This window comes from Cetorhinus maximus, chromosome 29, assembly GCF_964194155.1.
Source record: "Cetorhinus maximus chromosome 29, sCetMax3.hap1.1, whole genome shotgun sequence".
Taxonomy (NCBI): domain Eukaryota; kingdom Metazoa; phylum Chordata; class Chondrichthyes; order Lamniformes; family Cetorhinidae; genus Cetorhinus; species Cetorhinus maximus.
In genome coordinates, this window is record NC_135907.1 from 173,037 (window position 1) to 200,419 (window position 27,383).

Below are 27,383 nucleotides of genomic sequence, written 5' to 3' on the forward strand. Positions count from 1 at the left end.
ATCAATCTCTTTCTTATCCTCCCGTTGTGTTTCACCAACAGATAAGAGCAGAATGTAGCACACTAAAATGATATTTATTCCAACTTTTATATTATTTAGCTGCCATTTGCATTGAAATGCCCTTTACTTTTACATAAATATAAAAGTAAAATGCTGGAAATCTGAAATAAAAACAGAAAATGCTGGAAAAACTCAGCAGGTCTGGCAGCATCTGTGGAGAGAGAAACAGAGTTAACGTTTCGAGTCCATATGAGCTGAAGAGAAGTGGAAATGTGATGGAGTTTATAATGTTTAAGAGGGGTCGGAGCAGGTGGAGCAAGATAGAAGGTCAGGGATAGGTGGGGGCTAAGGAGAGATTGACAAAGATGTCATGGACACAAGACAAAGGGAGTGGTAAAGATTAAAGAAGGTGCTGATAGTGGTATAAAGGTAAGACAGCGGAATGTGTTAATAGCAGAACGAGGCTCAGCGCTCTGTGAAAGCACAACATGGAAACAAGAGACAGATGGCCCTGTGGGGGAGGGAAGGGGGGTTTGAGGAAAGGGATTTAAAAAATGAACAAATCATAAAATATATAAATAAATAATTAAACATTGGATTAAGGAAAGAGTCAAGAGGGAGGAGAGAGTTCATGGTCTGAAGTTGTTGAACTAATGTTAAGTCTGGCAGGCTGTAAAGTGCGTAGTCGGAAGATGAGATGCTGTTCCTCCAGTTTGCATTGAGCTTCACTGGAACAATGCAGCAGGCCAAGGACAGACATGTGGGCATGAGAGCAGGGTGGAGTGTTGAAATGGCAAGCAACAGGAAGGTCTGGGTAATGCTTGCGGACAGACCGAAGGTGTTCCGCAAAGTGGTCACCCAGTCTGCGTTTGGTCTCTCCAATGTAGAGGAAACCGCATTGGGAGCAGTGAATGCAGTAGACTAAGTTGAAGGAGGTGCAACTGCAACAGGCTTCACCGGTCCTAGCTCTCTCTCTTTGCCTTTCCCTCTAGGGCATAAAATTTCTGCCATACAGTGCTCACACATGTTGTGCCTTGTTGCCCAATCTGGTTCGAATAATGTTGGCACAGAGGACTGGCGCAGGATGAAAGAGTTGTGAGTGCTGCCAAGTTAACACACACAGACTGCTAGAAGGGGGAGGGTTCTGGAGAGGGGATAAGTAGGCTTACAAAGCAAAAGGATATGGCAGCATTGCAGGGCAGCTATTTAGGTAATGATACTCAGAGAGTGACAGGAAGGGACAGAGTGTACAAACATTAAAAAACAGCAGCAAATAGGGTCAGAGGGGGAAAAATGGTAAAAAGGCAAAATTAATGGCTCTTTACTTAAATGCACATAGCATTCAGAACAAAATAAATGAATTAATGGCACAAATAGAGGTTAATGGGTATGATCTTATAGCCATTATGGAGATGTGGTTACAAGGAGATCAAAGCTGGGAACTAAATATTCAGGGGTATGTGTCTTTTTAAAAGGAAGGAAAGGCTGGTGGGGTGGCTTTGTTAGTATGAGATGGAATAAATACGATTGCAGGAAATGATCTTGGATTAGAAGATGTGGAATCCATATGAGTGAAGGTAAGAAATAACAAGAAGACACTGGTGGGAGTAGACTATGGGTTCCCTAACAGTAGCTATGCTGTAGGACAGAGAATAAATCAGGAGATAATGAGGGCATGTAAAAAAGGCAGCATATTAATCATGGGTGACTTTAATCTTCATGTAGATTGGGAAAAGCAAATTGGCAGAGGCAGCCATGAGCAAGAATTCACAGAGTGTATTCGGGACAGTTTCCCAGAACAATATGTTGTGGATCCAACCAGGGATCAGGCTATTTTGGATCTGGTAATGTATAATGAGGCAGGCTTAATAAATGATCTCAGAGTAAAAGATCCCCTAGGACACAGTGACCATAACCTGGTGGAATTTAGCATTTAGTTTGAGAGTGAGAAACATAGACCGGAAACAACTTTAATTTAATTTAAATTTAAATAAGGGTAATTACAAAGGAATGAGGGCAGATTTGGCTGGACTGGACTGGGAAAAGAGTTTAGCAGAAAAGGTGATTGATGAACAATGGCAGACATTTAAGAAAATAGTTCATGACTCACAACAAAGATATATCCCAGTGAGGAAGAGGGATTGTAGGAAGGGGATAAACCAACCAAGTGCTTAACCAAGGAAGTTAAGGATAGTATCAAAGTGAAAGAAAAAAACATACAATGTGCCAAAGATTAGTGATAAGACAGAGGATTGGGAAAGTTTTAAAAAGCAACAGAAGATGATGAAAAAATAATAGAGGGAAAAAATAAACTTTGAGGGTAAACTAGCAAGTAATATAAAAAACGGACAGTAAAAGCTTCTTTAAATACACAAAAAGGAAGAGAGAGGCCAAAGTCAATGTGGGCCACTTAGAGAATGAGGCAATAATAATAGGGAACCAGGAAATGGCAGAGGAGTGGGGTGGGGAGGATTGGGGGTGGTGTGGGGGGGGGGCGGCGTTGGAAGTGGGGTGGGGGGGTTGGGGGTGGGGGGGGTGTAGTGGTAGTGGTGTGGGTGGGGGGGTGGGTAGTGATGGGGGGGTGTGGGGGGTAGTGGTGGGTAGAGGTGGGGGGTGGGTAGAGGTGGGGGGGTGGGTATTGGTGGGGGGGGTGGGGGGTAGTGGTGGGGGGGTGGGTAGTGGTGGGGGTGGTGGGTGGGTGGTGGTGGGGCGGGGTAGTGGTGGGGCAGGGGTTCGGCCGGAGTGGTGGTTGCTGTCGGTAACACACCCACCCAATGGCCAGGATCACTGCTGGGTTCCAGGCCACAGGTGAGTAATGTTTGGAGGGGGGTCATGGAGTGGAGACATGGGGAATGGGGGGGGTTGGCAGCAAGGGCAGGGGTGTTGCTCTCTGTGGGTTCCCGCTTCCACGATGCTGGTTCCCTGAATGAGGGACTCTAACTGGGAGGCCATAGGCAGCCCTGCATGGGTTTGCTTGTTATGCACCCCACACAGTGAGCCCACTGCCAGTGGAGGCAGGATGAGGCACTTAAATAGGCAATGAAGTATGGATCTCAATTGGCGGTGGGGTGGGATGGCTGTCTGCAGACCTTCTTACCATCGGGGTCAAGGCAGGATGGTGACACCTGCCACCCTCCCACTCGATTACATGCTCCACCCTCCCCACCCTCCCCACAGCCTTGCCCCCCACCCACCGCCACCAAAACTGCCACGGGATGGCATTAAATTCCACCTGATAGAGAGCAGGGAGAACACCCTCCTGCCTGATCACATGGCCTTTCCCCCCCCACCACCTCCACCCAACCCCCACCCACTAGAGGAGGATTTGGAGATGAGTGGGGGTGGGGGGCAAGGCCGTGCGGTCAGGCAGGAGGGTGTGGGGTGGAGGTTCCACCACCTTCTTGCTGCTCTCTGATTCAGTGTAGGAAGGCTTGCAGTCAGCAGCTCCTGGGGCAGGAGACCTGTCCCACAGTATGAAGTTCAGTGGCGGGAGTTGAGCAGCCCCAACAGCCAGGGTTCCTGCTGTCAGTTAGGAACTTTATTCCATTGGCTATCCCTGGAGATTAGGGCATGGGGGCACTACCAGATTTGGCTGTGGATGACAAGGCCCCCTTTGCCCAGGTTAAACACCACCGGCTGGTTCTACAGGGACAGTCCTGTTTGTGGATCTTGGGAAGGGGGTAGAAGCAGGCTGTGCAAGATTGTGGGGGAAAAATCTCCAGGAGGAGTGAAGTGATCTTCCAGCTCTGATGATATTCATCAACCTGAACATTTAGCTGTTTCTCTCCCCACAGGTGCTGCATGACCTGCTGATATTTCCAGCATTTTCTGTATAATTTATATTTTATACCTGTGTAAAAGTTGAAATCATGTAAAAACCGACCCCAGATTTTTGGCCTAAAAGAATGTTATTTTTCATACACCTTGTGTAAAAGTCAACCCCAGTTTCTCAGGGATCAAAACCCATAAATTTCAGAGCTAAAGTATAACCTGGAGATGTTAATGGTTCAATCACATTGTTAATGTATAAACGTTAACAAAACTGAACACTGGTAAATGATTGTAGTCTTAGGGTTTGTAGGGGTTAATGTATGGGACTGTGTAAATAGCATCTCCCATAATGATGATATAAGAGAACACATGACAGGGAGTCGGGAGGGAGAATGTTCATGGCTTCAGCAGTGTAACACCTAGCCATGGATAGTTGTACATGGTTTAGTTGTATAAAATAAACCAGCTATTGTTTGGGCATACCAATATCTCAGTAATCATTCTGCAGTTAGATAAACATATGAACATACGAAATAGGAGCAGAGATGGCCGTTCAGCCCCTTGAACCTGCTCTGCTATTCAATAAGATCATGGCTGATCTTCTTGTGTTTCGTTTTCCACATTCCCATCTACACCTGATAACCTTCGATTCCCTTGCCTAACAAGAATCTACCTACCTTCACCTTAAGAATATTCAATAACTCCGCCTCCACCGCCTTCTGAGGCAGAGAGTTCCAAAGTCACACAACCCTCTGAGAGAACAAATTTTTCCTCATCTCTATCCTAAAACGGCGACCCCTAATTTTAAAACAGTGCCCCCTAGTTCTGGACTCACCCACAAGAGGAAATGTCCTTTCCACATCCATCTTGTCGATACCGTTCAGGATCTTATATACTTCAGTCAAGTCACCCCTCACTCTTCTAAACTCCAATGGAAACAAGCCCAGTCTGTACAACCTTTTCTCATAAGACAACCCACTCATTCCAGGTACCAATCTAGTAAACCTCCTCTGAACTGCCTCCTTTACATCCTTCCTTAAATAAGGAGACCAAAACTGTACACAGTATTCGAGGTGCAGTCTCACCAATGCCCTGTATTTAAAAAAAAATGTAACAAATATACAACAATCGCCAGTCATCATCGTATTGAATGCTGAATCATAAGTGCTGCCTAGCCAGCAACACCCATGTTCTGTGAGTAAATAAAATAAATGTTTAAAGTAGCCTGGGTTTAAATTTTAATATTATTTATTCAAATTATTAAGCTGATGAGATTATGAATGACAAACCGTGTTGTGATTATTAATTACTTACTGGTAATTATTTAAGTTCATCTTGAATTACCACAGTTCGTTGCAGTATTTTTTGGATTTTAATTGGGCCCAGATCAAGCACAAGTGTCAATCCTGCGAAAACATCACCGTGTAAAAGTCGACCGCATTACCTTTGGCTGAAAGAAATGGTCCCAAAATGTTACTTTTACACCAGAATATATAGCATTTAGTAGCAGCTGGCAAGCTGTGCTAGCTCCACATTTTTTAAAACAAGTTTTCAATCTCTGTGCTGACTAATGCTGTAAGTAATGTTAGGTAATTGTCCTTATTCTCTTCTCGCCAACCATCAAAGCTACCTAGTCTGAGTATCTCACTGCGAAAGGCTACATAAGAATAATTGAAAAAGACAGTTGATAAATAAGACAAAAAATTTCCCAGGAGCTAACTGCCTATCAAACATATATTTGAACAAATCCTAAAAGATGTTTTTAGTTGAATTTGTGGCATTAGCCGTCAGTCCCAAACAAACCAACTTGCTGCGGCAATGCATTAAGAACAAAGAACAAAGAAAAGTACAGCACAGGAACAGGCCCTTTGGCCCTCCAAGCCTGCACCGATCATATTGCCTGTCAAACTAAAACATTTTGCACTTCCGGGGTCCGTATCCCTCTATTCCCATCCTATTCATGTATTTGTCAAGCTGCCTCTTAAACACCACTATCGTACTGGCTTCCACCACCTCCTCTGGCAGCAAATTCCAGACACTCACTACCCTCTGCGTAAAAAACTTGCCCCGCACATCTCCTCTAAAGTTTTCTCCTCTCACCTTAAATCTATGTCCCCTAATAATTGACTCTTCCACCCTGGGAAAAAGCTTCTGACTATCTACTCTGTCCATGCCACTCATAATTTTGTAAACTTCTATCAAGTCTCCCCTCAATCTCCGACACTCTAGTGAGAACAATCCGAGTTTCTCCAACGTCTCCTCAAGTCAAACTGGAGTGTGATTTCTGTTCCTGGTTAATTTTTAATGCTTGTGCCTGAACACTTCCTTGGGCTTTCTGCTGCAATGTAACAAACCCAGTTTTAAATATGTAAACACTGCTTTTCCACTGAAGTTACGATGGCAAAACGCCAAAGGGAATTCAGGGCTCTTGTAAACGGTGACATTACAGCACCAAACCTCCGAGAAAAATGCTTCATTTTTGTCTCAATGCATTGTCAATAACATTTCAAAAGTTTTGAACTAACAGTTCCTTTCACTTTGTCTTAGGGGAACCAGACTGGTGCCTGGGCTGTTTGAATGTGGATTACTTTTGTGTTGGGGAGCAGGTAAATATAAATGTCCATTTCTTAGTGACTAACACAAAGGCCCTTCATGTTGCCTATATTTCAAGGATGATCAATGGGTGCAATTCACCTTCATCTTTTTTGACCTCCTGCAATACAAGCTACATCTTTCTCCAAGCTGTCAATAAACAATCTCACCCAGGCCTCGATCAATTACTAGATGGTTGGAAGTGTGCCTGGGTAAGCTCTGGATCTCAACCTATAAGTGTTAAGCAACAGTTTCAGCTCCTAATAAGCAGGTTGGGTAAGACGGGAAGGCGGGGGAGCGGAATCATTAGGCTCATTGTTGCATCACCGCTACAAACCCGCCCATGTTTAAAGCAACTATACAATAAGAACATATGAATTAGAAGCTGTGGCCTCACTAAGGTTCTATACAACTCCAACATGATCTCCCTACTTTTGTAATCGATGCCTCGATTGACAGAGGCAAGTGTCCCACATGCCTTTTTCACCACCCCACTAACATGCCCCTCTGCCTTCAGAGATCTGTGGACACACACACCAAGGTCCCTTTGTTCCTCAGAACTTCCTTTTGTGTTCATGGAACACTTCCTTGTCAAATTACTCCTTCCAAAGTGTATCACCGCACACTTTTCAAGGTTAAATTCCATCTGCCACTTATCTGCCCATTTGACCATCCCGTCTATATCTTCTTGTAGCCCAAAACACTCAACCTCACTGTTAACCACCCAGCCAATCTTTGTGTCATCCGCAAACTTACTAATCCTACCCCCCACATAGTCATCTATGTCGTTTATATAAATGACGAATAATAGGGGACCCAACACAGATCCCTGTGGTACGCCACTGGACACTGGCTTCCAGTCACTAAAGCATCCTTCTGTCATCACCCTCTGTCTCCTACAACTAAGCCAATTTTGAATCCACCTTATCAAATTACCCTGTATCCCATGTGCATTTGTCTTCTTTATAAGTCTCCCATGTGGGACCTTGTCAAAGGCTTTGCTGAAATCCATATAAACTACATCAACTGCACTACCCTCATCTACACACCTGGTCACCTCCTCAAAAAATTCAATCAAATTTGTTAGGCATAACTTCCCTCTGACAAAGCCATGCTGACTATCCCTGATCAAACCTTGCCTCTCCAAGTGGAGATAGAAACTCTCCTTCAGAATTTTCTCCAATAGTTTCCCTACCACCGATGTGAGACTCACTGGCCTGTAGTTCCCTGGCTTATCTCTACAACCCTTCTTAAACAGCAGAACCACATTAGCTGTTCTCCAGTCCTCTGGCACCCCCCCCCATGGCCAGAGGGGAATTAAAAATTTGGGTCAGAGCCCCTGCGATCTCCTCCCTTGCCTCCCTCAGCAGTCTGGGACACAAATCATCCAGACCTGGAGATTTGTCCACTTTTAAGCCTGCCAATACCTCCAATACCTTGTCACTCCCTATATCAATTTGCTCAAGAACCTCGCAGTCTCTCTCCCCGAGTTCCATACCTTCATCCTCATTCTCTTGGGTGAAGACGGATGTGAAGTATTCATTCAACACTCTACCGATGTCCTCTGGCTCCACCCATAGATTGCCCCCTTGGTCCCTAATGGGCCCTACTCTTTCCCTGGTTATCCTCTTCCCATTGATATACTTATAGAATATCTTGGGATTTTCCCTACTTTTACCAACCAGAGCTTTCTCATATCCCCTATTTGCTCTCCTAATTGCTTTCTTAAGCTCCACCCTGCACTTTCTGTACTCCACTAATGCCTCCGCTGATTTGCTCCCCTTGTACCTTTTTAAAGGAATTGCAGAGCATTTTACCAACTGCTTTTGGTGGATTTTTCTTCCATGAATTACTGTTTTGCTGTTGGCTTTCATGACTAATAGCAACATCAAGATAAACTCACCAAAATTTAAAAAATTAATTGCTAATCCTTGAAGAACTGCTTTTTTTTACCTGGTTTTTCTGACTTCATGGGGCCACTAAACCCATTTTCAGGCAGAAGCAGCGTGATTGGACAGTGATGTGATTCAGTAGATAGCGTCCTTGTATGTGGCCTCACTCCAGGGATCTAGGCAAATAATCTCGGCTGACACTACAGTGCAGCACTGAGGGAGTGCTGCACTGTCTGAGGTGCCAGCTTTTAAATGAAACCCTGCCCTCTCAGGTAGACGATAAGCCCCCACAGCTCTGTTCCAATCAAAGAGGGGAAGGGATCCCTCCTAAAACTGATTGTTGTTTGTGGGAGCTTGCTGTGTGCAAATTGGTTTCTCCGCTTCCTACATTACAACTGTGCTTACACTTCTACAAGAAGAGGGCCCCTTTATTGGCTGCAAAACACTCTGGGACGTCCCAAGATCCTGAAGAGTGCTAAAGAAAGCCAAATCCTTTCAATTTCCTTCCATGACTCAACATCATCAGGCACATGTGCAGCTCTTCTTTCTGTGATCATACTTTCAATTCATTCCCAGGATGTGAGTGTCGCTCAGCAAAGCCAGCACTTATTGCCCTTTGGAATTGTCCTTGAGAAGCTCGCGATGTGCTTACTTCTTAAATCAACTGAGTGGCCTGCGAGGTCATTTCATAGATTCATAGAATGCTTACAGGACAGAAGGAGGCCATTCCGCTCATCTGCCTGTGGGAGCCAACTGCGAGAGGATCGACACTAGTCTCACTCTCCCATCCTCTCCCCATAGCTCTGCACATTTTCTCTTTTCAGTGCTTATCCAATTCCCTATTAAAAACCACAATTGACACTGTCTCCACCACACTCTCAGACAGTGCATTCCAGATCCTAACCACTCGATTGACCCTGTCTCCACCACACTCTCAGACAGCGCATTCCAGATCCTAACCACTCGATTGACCCTGTCTCCACCACACTCTCAGACAGTGCATTCCAGATCCTAACCACTCGATTGACCCTGTCTCCACCACACTCTCAGACAGTGCATTCCAGATCCTAACCACTCGATTGACCCTGTCTCCACCACACTCTCAGACAGCGCATTCCAGATCCTAACCACTCGATTGACCCTGTCTTCACCACACTCTCAGGCAGTGCATTCCAGATCATAACTACTCGATTGACCCTGTCTCCACCACAATCTCAGACAGCGCTTTCCAGATCCTAACCACTCAATTGACCCTGCCTCCACCACACACTCAGACAGTGCATTCCAGATCCTAACCACTCGATTGACCCTGTCTCCACCATACTCTCGGACAGTGCATTCAAGATCCTAACCACTCGATTGACCCTGTCTCCACCACACTCTCAGACAGAGCATTCCAGATCCTAACAGCTCGATTGACCCTGCCTTCACCACAGTCTCGGACAGTGCATTCCAGATCCTAACAGCTCGATTGACGCTGTCTCCACCACACTCTCGGACAGTGCATTCCAGATCCTAACCACTCGATTGACCCTGTCTCCACCACACTCACAGACAGTGCATTCCAGATCCTAACCACTCGATTGACCCTGCCTCCACCACACACTCGGACAGTGCATTCCAGATCCTAACCACTCGATTGACCCTGTCTCCACCACACTCTCGGACAGTGCATTCCAGATTTAACCACTCGATTTACCCTGTCTCCACCACACTCTCAGGCAGTGCATTCCAGATCCTAGCCACTCGATTGACCCCGTCTCCACCACACTCTCAGACAGTGCATTCAAGATCCTAACCACTCGATTGACCCTGTCTCCACCACACTATCGGACAGTGCATTCAAGATTCTAACCACTCGATTGACCCTGTCTCCATCACACTCTCAGACAGAGCATTCCAGATCCTAACAGCTCGATTGACCCTGCCTTCACCACCGTCTCGGACAGTGCATTCCAGATCCTAACCACTCGATTGACCCTGTCTCCACCACACACTCGGACAGTGCATTCCAGATTTAACCACTCGATTTACCCTGTCTCCACCACACTCTCAGACAGTACATTCCAGATTTAACCACTCGATTTACCCTGTCTCCACCACACTCTCAGGCAGTGCATTCCAGATTTAACCACTCGATTGACCCTGTCTCCACCACACTCTCGGACAGTGCATTCCAGATCCTAGCCACTCGATTGACCCCGTCTCCACCACACTCTCAGACAGTGCATTCAAGATCCTAACCACTCAATTGACCCTATCTCCACCACACTCTCAGACAGTGCATTCAAGATCCTAACCACTCGATTGACCCTGTCTCCACCACACTCTCGGACAGTGCATTCCAGATCCTAACCACTCGATTGACCCTGTTTCCACCACACTCTCGGACAGTGCATTCAAGATCCTAACCACTCGATTGACCCTGTCTCCACCACACTCTCAGACAGAGCATTCCAGATCCTAACAGCTCGATTGCCCCTGCCTTCACCACAGTCTCGGACAGTGCATTCCAGATCCTAACCACTCGATTGACCCTGTCTCCACCACACTCTCAGACAGTGCATTCAAGATCCTAACCACTCGATTGACCCTGTCTCCACCACACTCTCAGACAGAGCATTTCAGATCCTAACAGCTCGATTGACCCTGTCTCCACCACACTCTCGGACAGTGCATTCCAGATCCTAACCACTCGATTGACCCTGCCTCCACCACACTCTTGGACAGTGCATTCCAGATCCTAACCACTCGACTGGTCCTGTCTCTGCCACACTCTTAGGCAGTGCACTCCTGAACCTAACCATTCGATTGAGAGCGTGGCGGAGACAGGGTCAGACAGTGCATTCCAGATCCTAACAGCTCGATTGACCCTGTCTCCACCACACTCTCAGACAGTGCACTCCTGAACCTAACCACTCGATTGACCCTGTCTCCGCCACGCTCTCAGACAGTGCATTCCAGATCCTAACAGCTCGATTGACCCTGTCTCCACCACACTCTCAGACAGTGCACACCAGATCCTAACCACTCGATTGACCCTGTCTCTGCCACACTCTCAGACAGTGCATTCCAGATCCTAACCACTCGATTGACCCTGTCTCTGCCACACTCTCAGGCAGTGCACTCCTGAATCTAACCACTCAATTGAGAGCGTGGCGGAGACAGGGTCAGACAGTGCATTCCAGATCCTAACAGCTCGATTGAACCTGCCTCTGCCACACTCTCAAGCAGTGCACTCCTGAACCTAACCACTCGATTGACCCTGTCTCCGCCACGCTCTCAGACAGTGCATTCCAGATCCTAACCACTCGATTGACCCTGTCTCCACCACACTCTCAGACAGTGCATTCCAGATCCTAACCACTCGATTGACTCTGTCTCCACCACACTCTCAGACAATGCATTCCAGATCCTAACCACTCGATTGCCCCTGCCTCCACCACACTCTTGGACAGTGCATTCCAGATCCTAACCACTCGATTGACCCTGTCTCCACCACACTCTCAGACAGTGCATTCCAGATCCTAACCACTCGATTGCCCCTGCCTCCACCACACTCTTGGACAGTGCATTCCAGATCCTAACCACTCGACTGGCCCTGTCTCTGCCACACTCTCAGGCAGTGCACTCCTGAATCTAACCACTCAATTGAGAGCGTGGCAGAGACAGGGTCAGACAGTGCATTCCAGATCCTAACAGCTCAATTGACCTTGTCTCCACCACACTCTCAGACAGTGCATTCCAGATCCTAACCACACGATTGACCCTGTCTCCGCCACACTCTCGGACAGTGCATTCCAGATCCTAACCACTCGATTGACCCTGTCTCCACCACACTCTCAGGCAGCGCATTCCAGATCCTAACCACTCAATTGACCCTGTCTTCACCACACTCTCAGGCCATGCATTGCAGATCCTAATGCTTGCTGTGCAAAAATGGTTTTCCTTGTGTCATTGTTTGTTCTTAATTGTTCTACCACTGGAAACAATTTCTTTCTACTGACTCTAAATAGATCCCCATGATTTTGAATTCCTATATCAGATCTCCTCTCAACCTTCTTTTCTCCAAGGTGAACAGTTCCCGCTTCTCCAATCTATCCACATAACTGAAGTCCCTCATCCCTGGAACCGTTCTGGTAAATCTTTCTGCCCACTCTGTAAACTCTTGATATCCTTCCTAATGTGCGCTGCCCAGAATTGGATATCATACTCCAGTTGAGACTTTATAAAGGTTTATCCATAGAACCATAGAACACTACAGCACAGAAAACAGGCTATTCGGCCCTTCTAGTCTGTGCCGAAATATTATTCCGCTAGTCCCATTAACCTGCACCTAGTCCATAACGCTCCAGACCTCTCCCATCCATGTATCTATCTAATTTATTCTTAAAACTTAAGAGTGAGCCCGCATTTACCACGTCAGATGGTAGCTCGTTCCACACTCTCACCACTCTCTGAGTGAAGAAGTTCCCCCTAAACCTTTCCCCTTTCACCCAAAAGCTATGTCCTCTCGTGTTTATTTCTCCTAATCTAAGTGGAAAGAGCTTACTCACATTTACTCTGTCTATACCCCTCATAATTTTGTAAACTTCTATCATATCTTCCCTCATTCTTCTACGCTCCAAGGAATAAAGTCCTAACCTGTTTAATCTTTCCCTGTAACTCAACTCCTTAAGACCCGGCAACATCCTAGTAAATATTCTCTGCACTCTCTCAATCTTACTGATATCCTTCCTGTAGTTAGGCGACCAGAACTGCACATAATACTCCAAAGTTGGCCTCACCAATGTCTTATACAACCTCACCATAACATCCCAACTCCTATACTCAATACTTTGATTTATGAAGGCCAGTATGCCAAAAGCTTTCTTTACAACCTTGTCTACCTGTGACGCCACTTTCAGGGAATTATGTATCTGAAGTCCCAGATCCCTTTGTTCCTCCGCACTCCTCAGTGCCCTACCATTTACTGTGTATGTCCCTACCTCGGTTTGACCTTCCAAAATGTAACACCTCACACTTTTCCGCATTAAATTCCATCTGCCATTTTCTGGCCCATTTATCATAACCTCCTTGCTTTTGTACTCCCTGTCCCAGATTTCCATCCATGGCTCAGGTTTTTGGAGTTGGGAAATTTCCCGACCCGGCGAACCTGACCTTTAAAAATGGCCGCCCACGAGTCGGATTTTCAGTTGTGGGGAGGGTGGGAGATGGGCTGAAAAATGAGTCAGGGCGGGTGACCCCAGAATGGATGCACAGGTTGCCTGGTGCAGAGGTGGGCTAGGTGCAAGACCTACCTCTATGCTCTGGCACTGTGCTTGAATAAATAAAAAATAGTAGTAGAACAAAAAACATCCCTCTAGTCCTCAGCACCGCAAACACTCCCTATGCCCCAACCATGCTAAACTAGACCAACCCATGCCCTCACCCACCTCCCATGGCCAGGTCATGCCCCTCTAACCACCCCTCATTGCCCCGTACTCCCTATGCCAACTTAGTGCTACTTTACCCATCCCCATTGCCCCATAGCACCTATGCCAACTTTGTGCCAACTCATGCCAATCCATGTCCCACCCACCACCCTTTGCCCTTACCCCCTCCATGCCAACTCACCTAGTATCATTGGGCAGTTCCTTTACAGCTTTGACACTTCCTGGACAGATTTGACAGCTGGACAGATCTTTAAGTTTCTTGACAGCCGGACAGTTCTATGACAGCTAGAGAGTTCCAATGAGTTTGTGCACTAAAAGGTGCATAATCATGTTCACTTTTAACAACCTCAAAGGGTACCTTACCTCTCTCAAAGATGTTCCAGGACCCTCTCCAAAGGGGTACTCTAGCTATCTAAATGAATCCATCATGTTGAGACCTCCTCTTACCTGGCCCATTCAGCAGCACACTCTGGATTTCACACTCCTGGCCTGCCAAAATCCCACTTCGGTGGATGGGCAGCTGGTGATTTGAAAGGCCAGTTGTGCGAACCTCGGCCTGACTTTGGTTCTGATCCCGCGAAGATACCAGGTGTGCTGCCAGGTTCGGGGGCGGGACTTCGAAACTTTGCCCATTTTGCCATGATGGAGAGCCAATGGCCAGGATTTCTGGTCCTGCTCATGGCAGGAATTGGTTTGGGTAGGACCGGAAAGTTTGGAGAGTAGCCAAAAATCCATTGAGTTTGGGCAGGAATTTGGACTGGAAAATCCCATCCTATGTCTCCATTAGTAAAGCCCAGGAACCCATGTGCCTTTTTAACCACTTTCTCAACCTGCTCTGCCATCTTCAACAATTTGTGCATATATTCCCCCAAATCTCTGTTACTGTGCCCCATTTATAATTGTACTCCTTATTTTATATTGCCTCTTTGTTCTTCTGATCAAAATGTATAATTGCAAACTTTCCTGCTTTAAATCTAATCTGCTACATGTCCACCTGTTCCACTAGCCTGTCTACATACTCTTGAAGTCTATCACTATCCTCCTCACGGTTCACAGTACTTCCAAGTTTTGTGCCATCTGCCAATTTTGAAATTGCCCTCTGCACCCAAACCTAGATTAACATATATCAAGAAAAGTAGTGGTTCCTGTGGTGAACCATGGGGAATCCCACCATATACTTTCCTCCTGTCATTCAGCAAACTTTGTATCCATGCTGCCACTGTTCCTTTTATACCATGGGCTTCAAGTCTCCTGCCAAGTCTATTAAGTGACACCTATCAAATGACTTTTGGAAATCCACGTTCGGATCCTCAATCGCATTGCCTTCTCTGTTACCTCCTCAAAATGCTCCATCAAGTTACTTAAACCTGATTTGCCTTTAACAATTCATGCTGACTTTCCTTAATTCACACTTGTCCAAGTGATTTTGCCCCGGGTTATCGTTTCTAAAAGCTTTCTTACCACCGAGGTTAAACTGGTTTGTAGTTGCTGGGTTTATCCTTACACCTTTTTTGAACAAGGGTGTAACACTGACAATTCTCTAGTTCCTGTCACCACCAGAGGATAGCGCTATATCTAAGGAGGATTGGAAGATTATGGCCAGTGCCTCCACAATTTCCGTGACTATTTTTTTTGCAAAAATATACTTTTTTCATAAAATATCTGAAAGAACATTACAAAACATTTCAAAATGGCCATCGCAAAAAGTGCAATCATAGTCAAGTTTTTCAAATAGATCATGTCGCACCCTGCGGCACTTCAATACGATCAATGAACATTACAGACATTTCAACATGCTCATTACAGGCAGTCAGACAGTGCAATGGTATTTAAGTTATCGACATAAATCATGTTGCACTCTGAGGTGCTTCAATACAATTGTGATACATGTAATATTCACTGCATACATTCAATGTGAGTCTTTCAGGCCGAGGGGTCTATACCTTTCCCAGTCCCTCGGTGCACTATGGCTGAAAGGTCTTAGACAGCGACCCTTCCCCATTGCATATCACAGGTGGCTGCCCCAAGCTTTAGTGTGTCCCTCAGCACGTAGTCCTGGATCTTGGAATGTGACAGTCTGCAACACTAGGTCGGGGACAACTCTTTGCACTGGAAGACCAACAAGTTTCGGGCAGACCAAAGCGCGTCTTTCACCGAGTTGATGATCCTCCAGCTGCAGTTGATGTTTGTCTCGGTGTGTGTCCCTGGGAACAGCCCATAGAGCACAGAGTCCTGTGTCACAGAACTGCTCGGGATGAACCTCGACAGAAACCACTGCATCTCCCTCCAGACCTTCTTTGCAAAGGCACATTAAAAGAAGCTAGGTTTGAAATGCTAATTACGTAAACGTGGCTGAAGTTTTAGAAGGTGAAGTGAGATGAATTTGCATTTTTAGATAAATCAGGGTAGTTTGAATTTCAAGGAGATGGTAGGATGTTACACCTGGCTAGAGGAGCTAGGCTAAGCAGTGTGTTTATTTTTCCCAAAGTTTACTGACAACATTAGCACCATGATTAGATTTATATTATGAAAAAGTAAAGTTACAAAGACATATGGGAACAATGGAATTCGCATTAAAAGAGAGAAACATGTATAAAGGGAAATGAGGCTGTGTGTCAGAGAAGGCATTGTAAGATCTAACACAAGTGTGAAAAGTCTCCAGTAGTTGTGCATTAAGCATCTGTCTACAGAAACTGAAGCTGGGAAAAGCCACTTTGAATTCTACTGTCCAGGGTATTGTGTTTGACTTGCCTGGATCTGTTCAAATCTATTTTTTACCGTTACCTTAATGGGGTGTAACTGGAAGCCAAATTAATTAGGGGTTTTGGGAGTTATTATAGTTGTCATTTGTAGACCTATGTATGTGCTTGAAATCTTTTCTTTTGTTAATAAATGTTTAATTTAGTTTTGTAAAAATCTCTAGAGTCTTGGTGGACATTACTACTGTATTCAGGGCACGCATCTCGAAATAAAATACAAATTGCAAAATCATTGTGACCGCGTGATCAAGTTTCCCTCATGGATTTGATCCGCTTGGTACACATCATCTGCCTCTTTGTAACAGTATTCTCTGCTGCGTTCCAGCTGGTCCTGGTGACTTATCAGCTTGAAGCGCAGTCAGCCTCTCTAATGCCTCCTCTTTATCAGCCTGTTACTATTCTCCTCATTGTTTATTCCATTTCAGATCATCTGCAAACAGCACCTTCATGTATCCTTTATTTTTATTCCCTAGTTCCCTTGACTACCCTTGCAGTCTCAGGAATTGTTGGAGAAAGTGCCCTCCTGTCTTGTGTCGATAGCACTGTGGGAAAACATGCTAATGATGAGATCCGTGTGTACTGGCAGAGGGTTGGCCAGTTCGTCCATGCCTTCTACTCAGGGCAAGAACATGCTAACCAGAATTACAGCAACAGAGCCAAACTTTTTACAAAGGAATTCCAACAAGGCAACTTTTCCCTCCTCCTGTCTGATCTCCAAGTGAGTGACGATGCTGAATACACTTGTATAATTCAGATGAAACAGCCGACAGAGTACAACGTGGTTCTAACTATTCCGGTCACATTGCAGGTAGCAGGTAACGTTTCACTTTCTCCATCCCCTTGTTTTTAACTTTGCTGTTGTAACAGGGGAAAGGACAAGTGGGTATGGAGGTTTCTCTGTTTTGTGCACGAGTGAGCTTACTTAAGAAATGGGTTGAAAGTTTTCTACGTTCTGTTTAATAGTTGCAACTGACACGGTCTCTTGATAGTTCATGTGTATCATGCACAGCACACTGTGGTACTGAGGTTAGTGTAGCCCAGAACCTCAGGTCTGTTTACTGATCTACAGTGTGTTAAGGAGGTCATTCAGCCCCTTGAGCAAATGTTTCTTTTAACTTTCATTCTGGGAGTATTGTCTGGCATTTATTGCACATTGTGAATTATCCATTTGATACAACTTGTGTTAAAATACACTTAAAGCTCAAATGGATGTTCTAATAATTTCCTCTGGGAAAGAAAAGCCATTTGTTCATCCGGCGCTCATCTGGTAAAGCTGTCTTTTGGATGTTGCTATTGAATGTGTTTCCACCACCCTTTCAGGCAATGTATTTCAGGTCCAAACAACTTGCTGTGTTTTAAAAATAAATCCTCATATCACCTCTGGTTCTCCCAGTCACTTTAAAATTGTGTCTCCTTTTGCCACTGGCAACAATTTATCCCTATCTACTCCCTCAAAACCCTTCATGATTTTGAATACTGCCATCAAATCTCCTCTTTAGCTTCTCTGCTCTGAGGAGAACAACCCCCAATTTCTCCAGTCTCTCCACATAACTGAAAGTCCCTTATCCCTGATACCATTCTAGTAAATCTCTTCCTAACCCTCTCTAAGGCCTTATGCTAAAGTTGATCACAATACTCCTGCTGAGGCCTAACCAATGTTTTCTAACTTCCCTGTTGTTGTACTCTATTAATAAAGTTTAATGTCTCTGTTGTAAATGTAGGAAACACTGCAGTCAATGTACACACTGCAAAATCCCATAAACAGCAATCAGATAATGAACAGAGAATTTTTTTTTGGTTGTGTTGGTTTAGGGATAAAAATTGACCAGGCCTCTGGGAAGAACTCACCTAGTTTCCTTTGAAACAGTAGCCATGGGATCTTTTATGCCCACCTAAGAGGGCAGATGGGGCCTTGGCTTGATGTGCCATCTGAAAGATGGCATGTCCAACAGTGCAGCACTCCCTCAATTCTGCTTTGAAGTGTCAGCCTGGATTTTGTGCTGAAGTCTCAGGGGTGGAATTTGAACCCACAGTCTTCAGGCTCAGAGCTGAAGGCATTACCATTGAGTTATAGGTGATACTCATGAAGCATCTGACTGCATTTGCAGTTTTCCCTGTTACCTTCAGTTAGTCACGTTGAGAATAGTAGCACAGTGGTTATGTTAGTGGACTAGTAATTCAGAAGCTGGACTAATGATCTGGAGCTTTGAGTTCAAATCTCACCACAGCAGCTGGGGATTTTAAATTCAGTTAATGAAACTAATCTGGAATTAAATAGCTAGCATCATTAATGGTGACCATGAAACTACTGGATTGTCATTAAAGCCCAATCTGGTTCACTAATGTCTTTTAGGGAAGGAAATCTGCCATCCTTACCTGGTCTGGCCTACATGTGACTCCAGACCCACAGCCATGTGGTTAACTCTTGATTGGCCTTTGAAATGGCCTAGCAAGCCACTCAGTTGTCAGGAAGGAACTCACCACTCCCGTCTCAAGGACAATTAGGGATGGATAATAAATCCTGCCCATGCCAGCGAATGATTTTTAAAAAGAAGGCTGTACCAGCCATGGTTTGATGGTGGCATTCTCACCTCTGAGTGATTTCCGTAAACTTCATTCCCCTCGATTGCCAACTTTACACCGGTGACTGCTTCGAGCGACTGGTATCAGCAGGTCACTTGCTCTCATTCTTGACTTCTGATTATCAGGCCTCACTAATGTCAGGCGAAAGGCATGAAGTGGATTATATTGGGGTCACAATTCTCTGGGGAACATGCTATGGTTTAGGCTCTGTCTGGTTTGTATAAATAAATGGATAGTGCAAAAAGAAGGAATCAATTGGAAAACTTGGAGGTTGGACACGTAACACTTGGGTTTGGAATTCTGGGATGGGAATTCTGGGATGGGAATGCAAAGTCAGGATGTCCCACCCAGCTCTGCTGACAATGTCTGTAATGTCTTAAATTCAATTTAGAAACATAGGAGCGGGAGCAGGTTATTCAGCCCATCGAGCCTGCTCTGCCATCCAAACAGATCCTGGCTGACCATCTACACTACACCATTTTTCTCCATTATCCCCATGCCACTTGATGTCATGAGTATCCAGAAATCTGTCGATTTCTGTCTTGAACATGCTCAATGATTGAGCTTCCACAGCCCTCTGGGATAGAGAATGCAAAAATTCACCACTCTCTGAGTGAAGAAATTCCTCCTCATCTCAGTCTTAAATGGACTGCCCCTTATCCTGAGATTATGTCCCCTGGTTCTAGACTCACCAGCCAGGGGGAAACATCCTATCCACAGCTACCCTCTTAAAATTTTCTAATTTTCAATGAGGTCACCTCTTATCCGTCAAAACTAGAGAATGCAGGCCCAGTTTCCTCAATCTCTCCTCATAAAACAATCCCACAATCCCAGGGGGTTGTCTGGGGGGAGGAAGGATTTTGGAGAGGGAAGGGAATCCGGTGGGAGGGGGGGGTGAGGAAGGAGGACAGGGAGTCCGGGAGGAGGAAGGAGCGCAGAGAAGGGAGGGAGTAAGGCTGGAAGAAGGAGTCGGGAAGAGGGGAAAACTAAAGGTGGAGGAAGAAGTAAGGGTGTCTGAAGGAGTCAGGAAAGGGAAAGGACTAAGGGTGGATGATAGAATCAGGAAGGGGGCAGGACTAAGGGTGGCAGAAGGAGTAAGGGTGTCTGAAGGAGTCAGGAAGGGAAAAGGACTAACGGAGGTGGAATCCGGCAGCGAGAACCAAGGGTTGGGGGAGGGTGGGGTGGAGAGTCCAGGGAAGGAAGGGGCTCCAAGGGGGGGAAGGGGTCCGGAGAGGGGAAGGGGCTCCAAGGGGGGGAGGGGTCCAAAGGAGGGGATATCCAGGTGAACCTGCAAGCGAGGGCTCCGATGAGACCATGGCTGCCTCCAGGGGAGTGAACTGAGGATGGTATGAGGGAATGGTGAGAATGACCAAGGGCAGAGTGAGGCGGGAGGGTGGGAGGGTGAGGGTTCGACGGTAGTGGTAGAAGGGATGGTGAGGGTGGTTGGTGGGGACACGGAAGCAGACACAGACCCTGGGGGTGGGAAGGAGAAGGTTGGGGAGGTGAATGTGGATGGGAGTGGGGTTTTAGGGAAGGAAGGGAATGTGCACATTCACCTGGACATCCCTGAAGGAAAAGGATTGCCACAAATGTGGTAGGTCACGGAGGGGAGGCGGCAGGTGATGGTGGGGGATGGGGGGCTGGTCAACTGTGATGGGGGAAAGGAAATGGGTGACTGGGGGAGGGGAAAAGACAGGGGAGTGAAAGTAAAACTGAATCAAGACCCTGCTGTCGAAATCAAAAGTGAAACAACAGTTGTGGTGGGTGAGATCAGGTGCTGCATGGGAGTGTGGTCAGTGGGTGGCGGAGATACAGATCGGCTCAGATGGACAATCGATAGTGATCCCCAGCAGGCAGCATTGGAAATGCTCAGGACAGTGAGATGAGAGTGATTCCACACACACACACACACACACACACACACACACACATTTCCCCCTCCAGAATCACTCATTGACCAGCTGCTCCCCCTGCAGTGACCAAAGATGAGGTTGAGGGGGTCACAGGCAAAGGGGACTCAGAGGGAGAGGACAGCCTCTGAGATTCCTGAGTGGATGACCCAGGGCTGTCCAGCTGCCTCTCCTCCTCCCTTCAGGAGCCCAAGGGCCCCGGCCTGACTCCTTGAGGGGAAGGGGCACCTGGAGGAATATCGAGGTGCCCTGTTTCCCTCTCGCATTGTCACTACAGGAACTCACCCATGGCTCCCACGATGGAGTGCAGGTCTCCACATTCTGCCGGACCAGGGTCTCCGTGGCACCCGCCATCCTCCCCATGGAGACCTCCATATGCCCACATGTGGGCACCACTTCATCAGAGAGCAGGTGGCGCACTCCAACTCACGTGCCACTCTGAGGGCTTCCAACAGCTCTTCCAACATGTTCCCTGCCTTCTGCTGACTCTCCAGGATGAGTTGGAAGGCCGAATCTAGAGGCTCATCATCTGACTCGGACATCACAGGCGCCTCTTCCCCAGCATCCTCCGAGCATCGGGAAGCTCAGCTGAACCTGCCTCCTCCTACTGCGGACACGTGTCTGTGTGGTGACCTCCAGATTGTGAACCCGAGCCTGCACTAGATCTAGATCCCACCGAGGTGTGTGTCTCTGCGCTGGTGGAGGGTGTGGGTAAGCGCTGTGATGGGTCTTCCAGGCTGCTTATTTCCAGCTCTTCAATGGAGGAGGTGTCCTCTTGGCTGGAGGTGAGGATGTGGATGGAGCTGAGGGACTGGCTGGCTGAGGGTGTTGGTCGCTTGGCAGAGCTCCCTGTGAACCAAAGTAGAGGTAATTAGTGCCTGGCAGCAGAGTCAAAAGCAGCAGAGAGAGAGAGAGAGCACTCACACTCACAGTTGTGTTGAGAGAGAGATGATGTGGTGCAGGATCCTCACGTGGGTGTTCACCACCGACCTCACTGTCACCACAGGCAGGGTCCACATCCTCACCAGTCAGCGCGAGGGCACACTCCTCAAAGTGAGTGAGGGGCCTAATGTGGGCCACTCCACCCCTGGTCTGGGGTCTCTCCCTGCTGCGAGCAGGCTCCTTGTGCGTGGAAAAAGTTGGAGAGAGTGTGAGCAGGACACATGGCACTGCGGGGAATGTTTGTGTGGTGAGCGGAGTCATGGACGGGATGAGGATGTGAGCTCCAGAGGATATGACCCTGATGGGGATGTGAGGGTGTGTGTGAGAGTTAGTGGTGTTGTCCCTTGAGGTGTGAGATCCCTGTGGATGTGTGATGGGTTTGTGAGTGTGTGAGTTGAGAGCGATGAGAAGAGTGACTTACCCTGGTGGAACAGAGGAGATCATCCATCCTGTAGTGGCACTGGGTTGCTGTCCTCTTTTGCAGGGCATTGGCACTGACCACCGCTGCCACCGCCTCCCATGCTGGGTGGGTGATGCAGCTGCTCTTCTTGCACGCAGAGTGGGGGCTAGAGGACATCACAGCAGGGCCTCCACCTTTCAAAAGGCACTCGAGGGATGTGTCACTGAAGCAGGGGGGCTGCAGACTTTTTGCCTTTCGGGGCCATCCTGTCCTCTGTGCCGCAGTCGTGGGCTGGAAGCGCTGAGAGGTGTGCGCGCGGCTGCAGTTTAAATGTGGTGCCCGGTGTGATGAAGCAGAGGGGTGATGGTGTGGCATCAGGGCCCACCTGCTACGGAAAGGGCGTGTTTCCCGGGAACGCATCATTAATACAGCGGGTTTGGGACGATACGGCGTGAGAAGCCACCATTGCGGCCGATGGGTGAAATGTAATTTTACCCGCCTGCTCCCATACTTAGGCAGAATCGTCCCAGATTTGCTCTAATATTCCAGGCAAGGCCTCACCAAGTCTCTTTACAATTGCAGCAAAACATCTTTACCCCTGTCCTCAAATCCCCTTGCAATTAATGGGATGATTTTCTGTTTTGTCCATTGAGAGTAACACAATTGCATCTTCAGTTAAGGTTTGAAACTGACCCTTGAACTCTGCAACTAACCTTTGGCCTTTATGTTCCTTTTGGTTGGTAATTTTAGCCCATTATACAGAGCCTGTGTTGACTGCAGAACCTGAGCAGAGAGACCTGGATCATGGAGAGCTTGTGAGGGTGATTTGCTCCTCATGGGGCGGCTATCCAGAACCAATTGTACACTGGACTATTATGAACATCTTTAATGAAAGCAGGACAGTCAAGAATCACATTAGTTGTTCTAGAAAGGAATTGTGCAACATCACCTCCACCCTCTGGATCCAAGCGAAATCAGACTTCGTTACCCTTCGTTGCTCTATATACAACGCCAAGCTCCAGGAGAATAAAACTGCAACCTTATCTTGGAGTAAGTAAAATTAGGCAATATGTCCTTCCCCTTGGGGGAAAGAAACCTCAAGCATAGACAGTCATGTTTTCATGCTGTGGAGTTCCTGACATGTTGAGATTCCATTCCTCTGTTTGTGGTAACCCAACTGTCCTGAACTTCACATGTCCGGTAGGAGCGAGTTTCAGTATTATTCAACCCATCAAGAGATATCAGAGGGAAACCTAATCCTGTATTCACCCCAACACTGGTTATATAGTGATTATATAGTGGCCTGGAGTACCTGATTCTACCCCTCCTGCATCCAGGAACATTGAGGTCAGTTGTAGCACCATCCACTACTTTTCTGGCTGAGATCAGCTAACATTGAGCAAAGTGAGAAGGTCCCAGGTGGGATTCCTGGTCTGTATAGCCTGGTACCACACTACACAATGGGACTTTCCTAGCCTGTATAGTTCAGCATAATACTACATAGTCACTGAATTCCAAAACGCTATTCATCGTATGTAGCATTTGGAGACATTTTGATAACATGATATGAATGCAGGTATTATTGTTTTACTAATTGAGATCCAGTTTTTTTTTTTTTTATTGTAAAAATATACTTTATTCATAAAAATCTTCAATCACATTCAAAACCATTTCAAAAACAACATTACAAGGGTACAATCCAGGTTAAACTTTTACAAAATGTATCACCAGGTGCATCAGTACAAACAATATTACAGTCATTTACAGCCTTTCATTTTGATCTGTACAGCCCGAGGGGCTCTAAACAGTTCCCAGTCTCTCGGTGCGCTGTGGTAGAAAGGTCTTAGACAGCGACCCTTCCCCATTGCGCCTTTGCGGCAGCTGCCCCAAGCTTTAGTGCGTCCCTCAGCACGTAGTCCTGGACTTTGGATTGTGCCAGTCCGCAACAATCGGTCGGGGACAAATCTTTGTGCTGGAAGACCAACAAGTTTCGGGCAGACCAAAGCGCGTCTTTCACCGAGTTGATGATCCTCCAGCTGCAGTTGATGTTTGTCTCGGTGTGTGTCCCTGGGAACAGCCCGTAGAGCACAGAGTCCTGTGTCACAGAACTGCTCGGGATGAACCTCGACAGCAACCACTGCATCTCTCTCCAGACTTTCTTTGCAAAGGCACAATCCACAAGGAGGTGAACAACGGTCTCTTCCCCACCACAGCCACCTCGAGGGCATCGTGCAGAGGGGGTGAGACTCCTGGCGTGTAGGAAGGATCTGACGGGGAGGGCCTTTCTCACCACCAGCCAAGCTACGTCTTGGTGCTTGTTGGAAAGTTCTGGCGATGAGGCATTCTGCCAAATGACTTTGACAGTCTGCTCGGGGAACCATCCCACAGGGTCCACCCTCTCCTTATCCCTCAGGGCCTCTAGGACGTTACGTGCTGACCACTGCCTGATGGACTTGTGGTCAAAGGTGTTTTTCTGCATAAATTTTTCCACCAGGGACAGGTGGTACGGCACGGTCCAACTACTTGGAGCGTTCCGCGGCAGCGTGGCCAGACCCATCCTTCGCAACACCGGGGACAGGTAGAACCTCAGCACGTAGTGACACTTGGTGTTTGCGTACTGAGGGTCTACGCACCGCTTGATGCAGCCGCACACAAAGGTGGCCATCAGTATGAGGGCGATGTTGGGCACGTTTTTTCCCCCTTTATCTAGAGGCTTGTACATCGCGTCCCTGCAGACACGATCCATTTTCGACCTCCAGATAAAGTGGAAGATGGCTCGAGTGATCGCCATCGCGCAGGAGTGTGGAATGGGCCAGACCTGCGCCACGTACAGCAACAGCGAGAGTACCTCACACCTGATGACCAGGTTCTTACCCGCAATGGAGAGGGAGCGTCGCTCCCACATGCCCAGTTTCCTTTTCACCATAGCCACTCGCTCCTTCCAGTTTCTAACGCATGCCCCGGTCCCTCCGAACCATATCCCCAGCACCTTCAGGCCGTCAGCCCTGACAGTGAAGGGGACAAAGGATCGGTCAGCCCACTTCCCAAAGAACATGGCCTCGCTCTTCCCACGATTTACCTTGGCTCCCGAGGCCAGTTCGAACTGGTCGCAGACGTGCATCAGTCTGCGCACCGACAGCGGATCCGAGCAGAAGACGGCGACGTCGTCCATGTACAGGGAGGCTTTTACCTGAGTGCCTCCACTGCCTGGGATCGTCACTCCTCTTATGCCCGGATCCTTCCTGATGGACTCGGCAAAGGGTTCTATGCAGCACACAAAAAGGACAGGCGAGAGAGGGCAGCCCTGCCTGACTCCAGATTTAATCGGAAAGCTATCTGTTTCCCACCCATTGATTGAGACTGCGCTACTGATGTTAGTGTAGAGCAGTTGGATCCAATTTCGAATTCCCTCCCCAAACCCCATTTTGGAGAGCACATCCCCCATGTAGGTGTGCGATATTCTGTCAAAGGCCTTCTCCTGATCCAAGCTGATGAGGCAGGTATCCACACCCCTGTCCTGTACATAGGCAATCGTATCCCTGAGCAGCGCCAGGCTGTCAGAGATCTTCCTGCCTGGCACAGAGCAGGTCTGGTCAGGGTGAATCACCAATTCCAGAGCGGATTTGACCCGGTTGGCGATGACCTTGGACAGAATCTTATAGTCCATATTCAACAGTGAAATGGGTCGCCAATTTCTAATTTCCTCCCTTTCCCCCTTGTGCTTGTAGATGAGGGTGATGATGCCTTTCCTCATGGATTCTGACATGCTGCCGGCCAGGAGCATACTCTCGTACACTTCTAGCAGGTCTGGGCCGATCAAGTCCCACAGAGCCGAATACAACTCCGCCGGCAGGCCGTCGCTTCCGGGGGTTTTACTCTTCTCGAAGGACTCGAGGGCCTTAGTCAGTTCGTCAGGGGTTAGCGGTTTGTCTAGGCTCTCCCGAGTACTGTGGTCTAGGACCTCCGTGATAGAGGACAGGAAGGACTGGGAGGCCGTGCTGTCCGTGGGCTTCACGTCATACAGTCCGGCATAAAAGGATTTGCTGATCCTCAGAATGTCGGACCGTGATGACTTTACTGAGCCGTCTTCTTCCTTCAGGCTGCTGATCACAGAGCGCTCTCTGTGTACCTTTTGGAAGAAGAAACGTGAGCACGTCTCATCCTGCTCCACGGAGCGGACTCTGGAACGGAAGATGATCTTGGAGGCCTCCGAGGCAAAGTGCGAGGCTTGCTGGCCCTTCACCTCTTGGAGCTCCTCCTTGACATCGACCCCCATCGACCGCAGCCGGAGCAGATTCTGCATCTTTTCCTGGAGTCGGGACATTTCCCTCTGTTCCTTTCTAGCTTTCTGGGTGCCTTTGAGGATGAAAAACCTCTTGATGCTTCCCTTGATCACTTCCCACCAGTGTGTCAGGGACTCAAAGAGGGGTTTCACGGTTCTCCAACCTTTGTAATCCCTCTTGAGCTCCTCAATGTTCTCTGGGGTCAGCAGTTGCACATTTAGCTTCCATGCCCCCCTGCCCACCCTCAGGTCTTCCTCCAAGTGGCAGTCCGCCAGTAGGAGGCAGTGGTCAGAGAAGAACACCGGCTTGACCTCGGTGGATCTGACTGTGAATGCACGGGACACAAACAGGAAGTCTATCCTGGAACGAATGGACCCGTCTGGCCGCGACCAGGTGTATCTACGCTGCGCTCCGTCTGCAGGGTTGCTGAAGACGTCGTGCAGCTTGGCATCCTTAACTGTTTCCATCAGGGATCTGGACGTAGCGTCCAATCTGCTTCCGGCCCTGCCGGATCGTCCAGCCGCATCGATGATGCAGTTGAAGTCCCCGCCCAGAATGACCGGCCTGGAGGTCGCCAGCAGCAGTGGGAGCTGCTGAAAAACCTCCAGCCGCTCAGCCCCTTGTGCCGGGCCGTACACGTTAATTAACCGGAGTGGAGCGTTCTTGTACATTACGTCTGCTACCAGGAGTCGCCCGCCCACCACCTCCTTGACCTCGGAGACGGTGAAGTTGCCTCCCCGCAGCAGAATACCCAGGCCGGAGGAACGAGAGTCGTTTCCGCCCGACCAGATCGATGGCCCGTGGGACCACCATCGT

The 27,383-nt window shown here is 47.7% G+C and overlaps 1 protein-coding gene across 2 annotated transcripts in view; it reads left to right on the forward strand.

Moving 5' to 3' along the window:
- LOC144669533 (CD276 antigen-like) overlaps positions 1-27,383 on the forward strand; it is a 63,829-nt gene that overhangs the window by 18,615 nt on the left and 17,831 nt on the right. For both annotated transcript variants that reach the window (XM_078532002.1, XM_078532003.1), the window contains exons 4-6: positions 6,319-6,377; positions 16,923-17,264; positions 23,035-23,334. In XM_078532002.1, the coding sequence (XP_078388128.1) occupies positions 6,319-6,377; positions 16,923-17,264; positions 23,035-23,334 (701 nt within the window). The remainder of the gene's footprint in view (positions 1-6,318; positions 6,378-16,922; positions 17,265-23,034; positions 23,335-27,383) is intronic.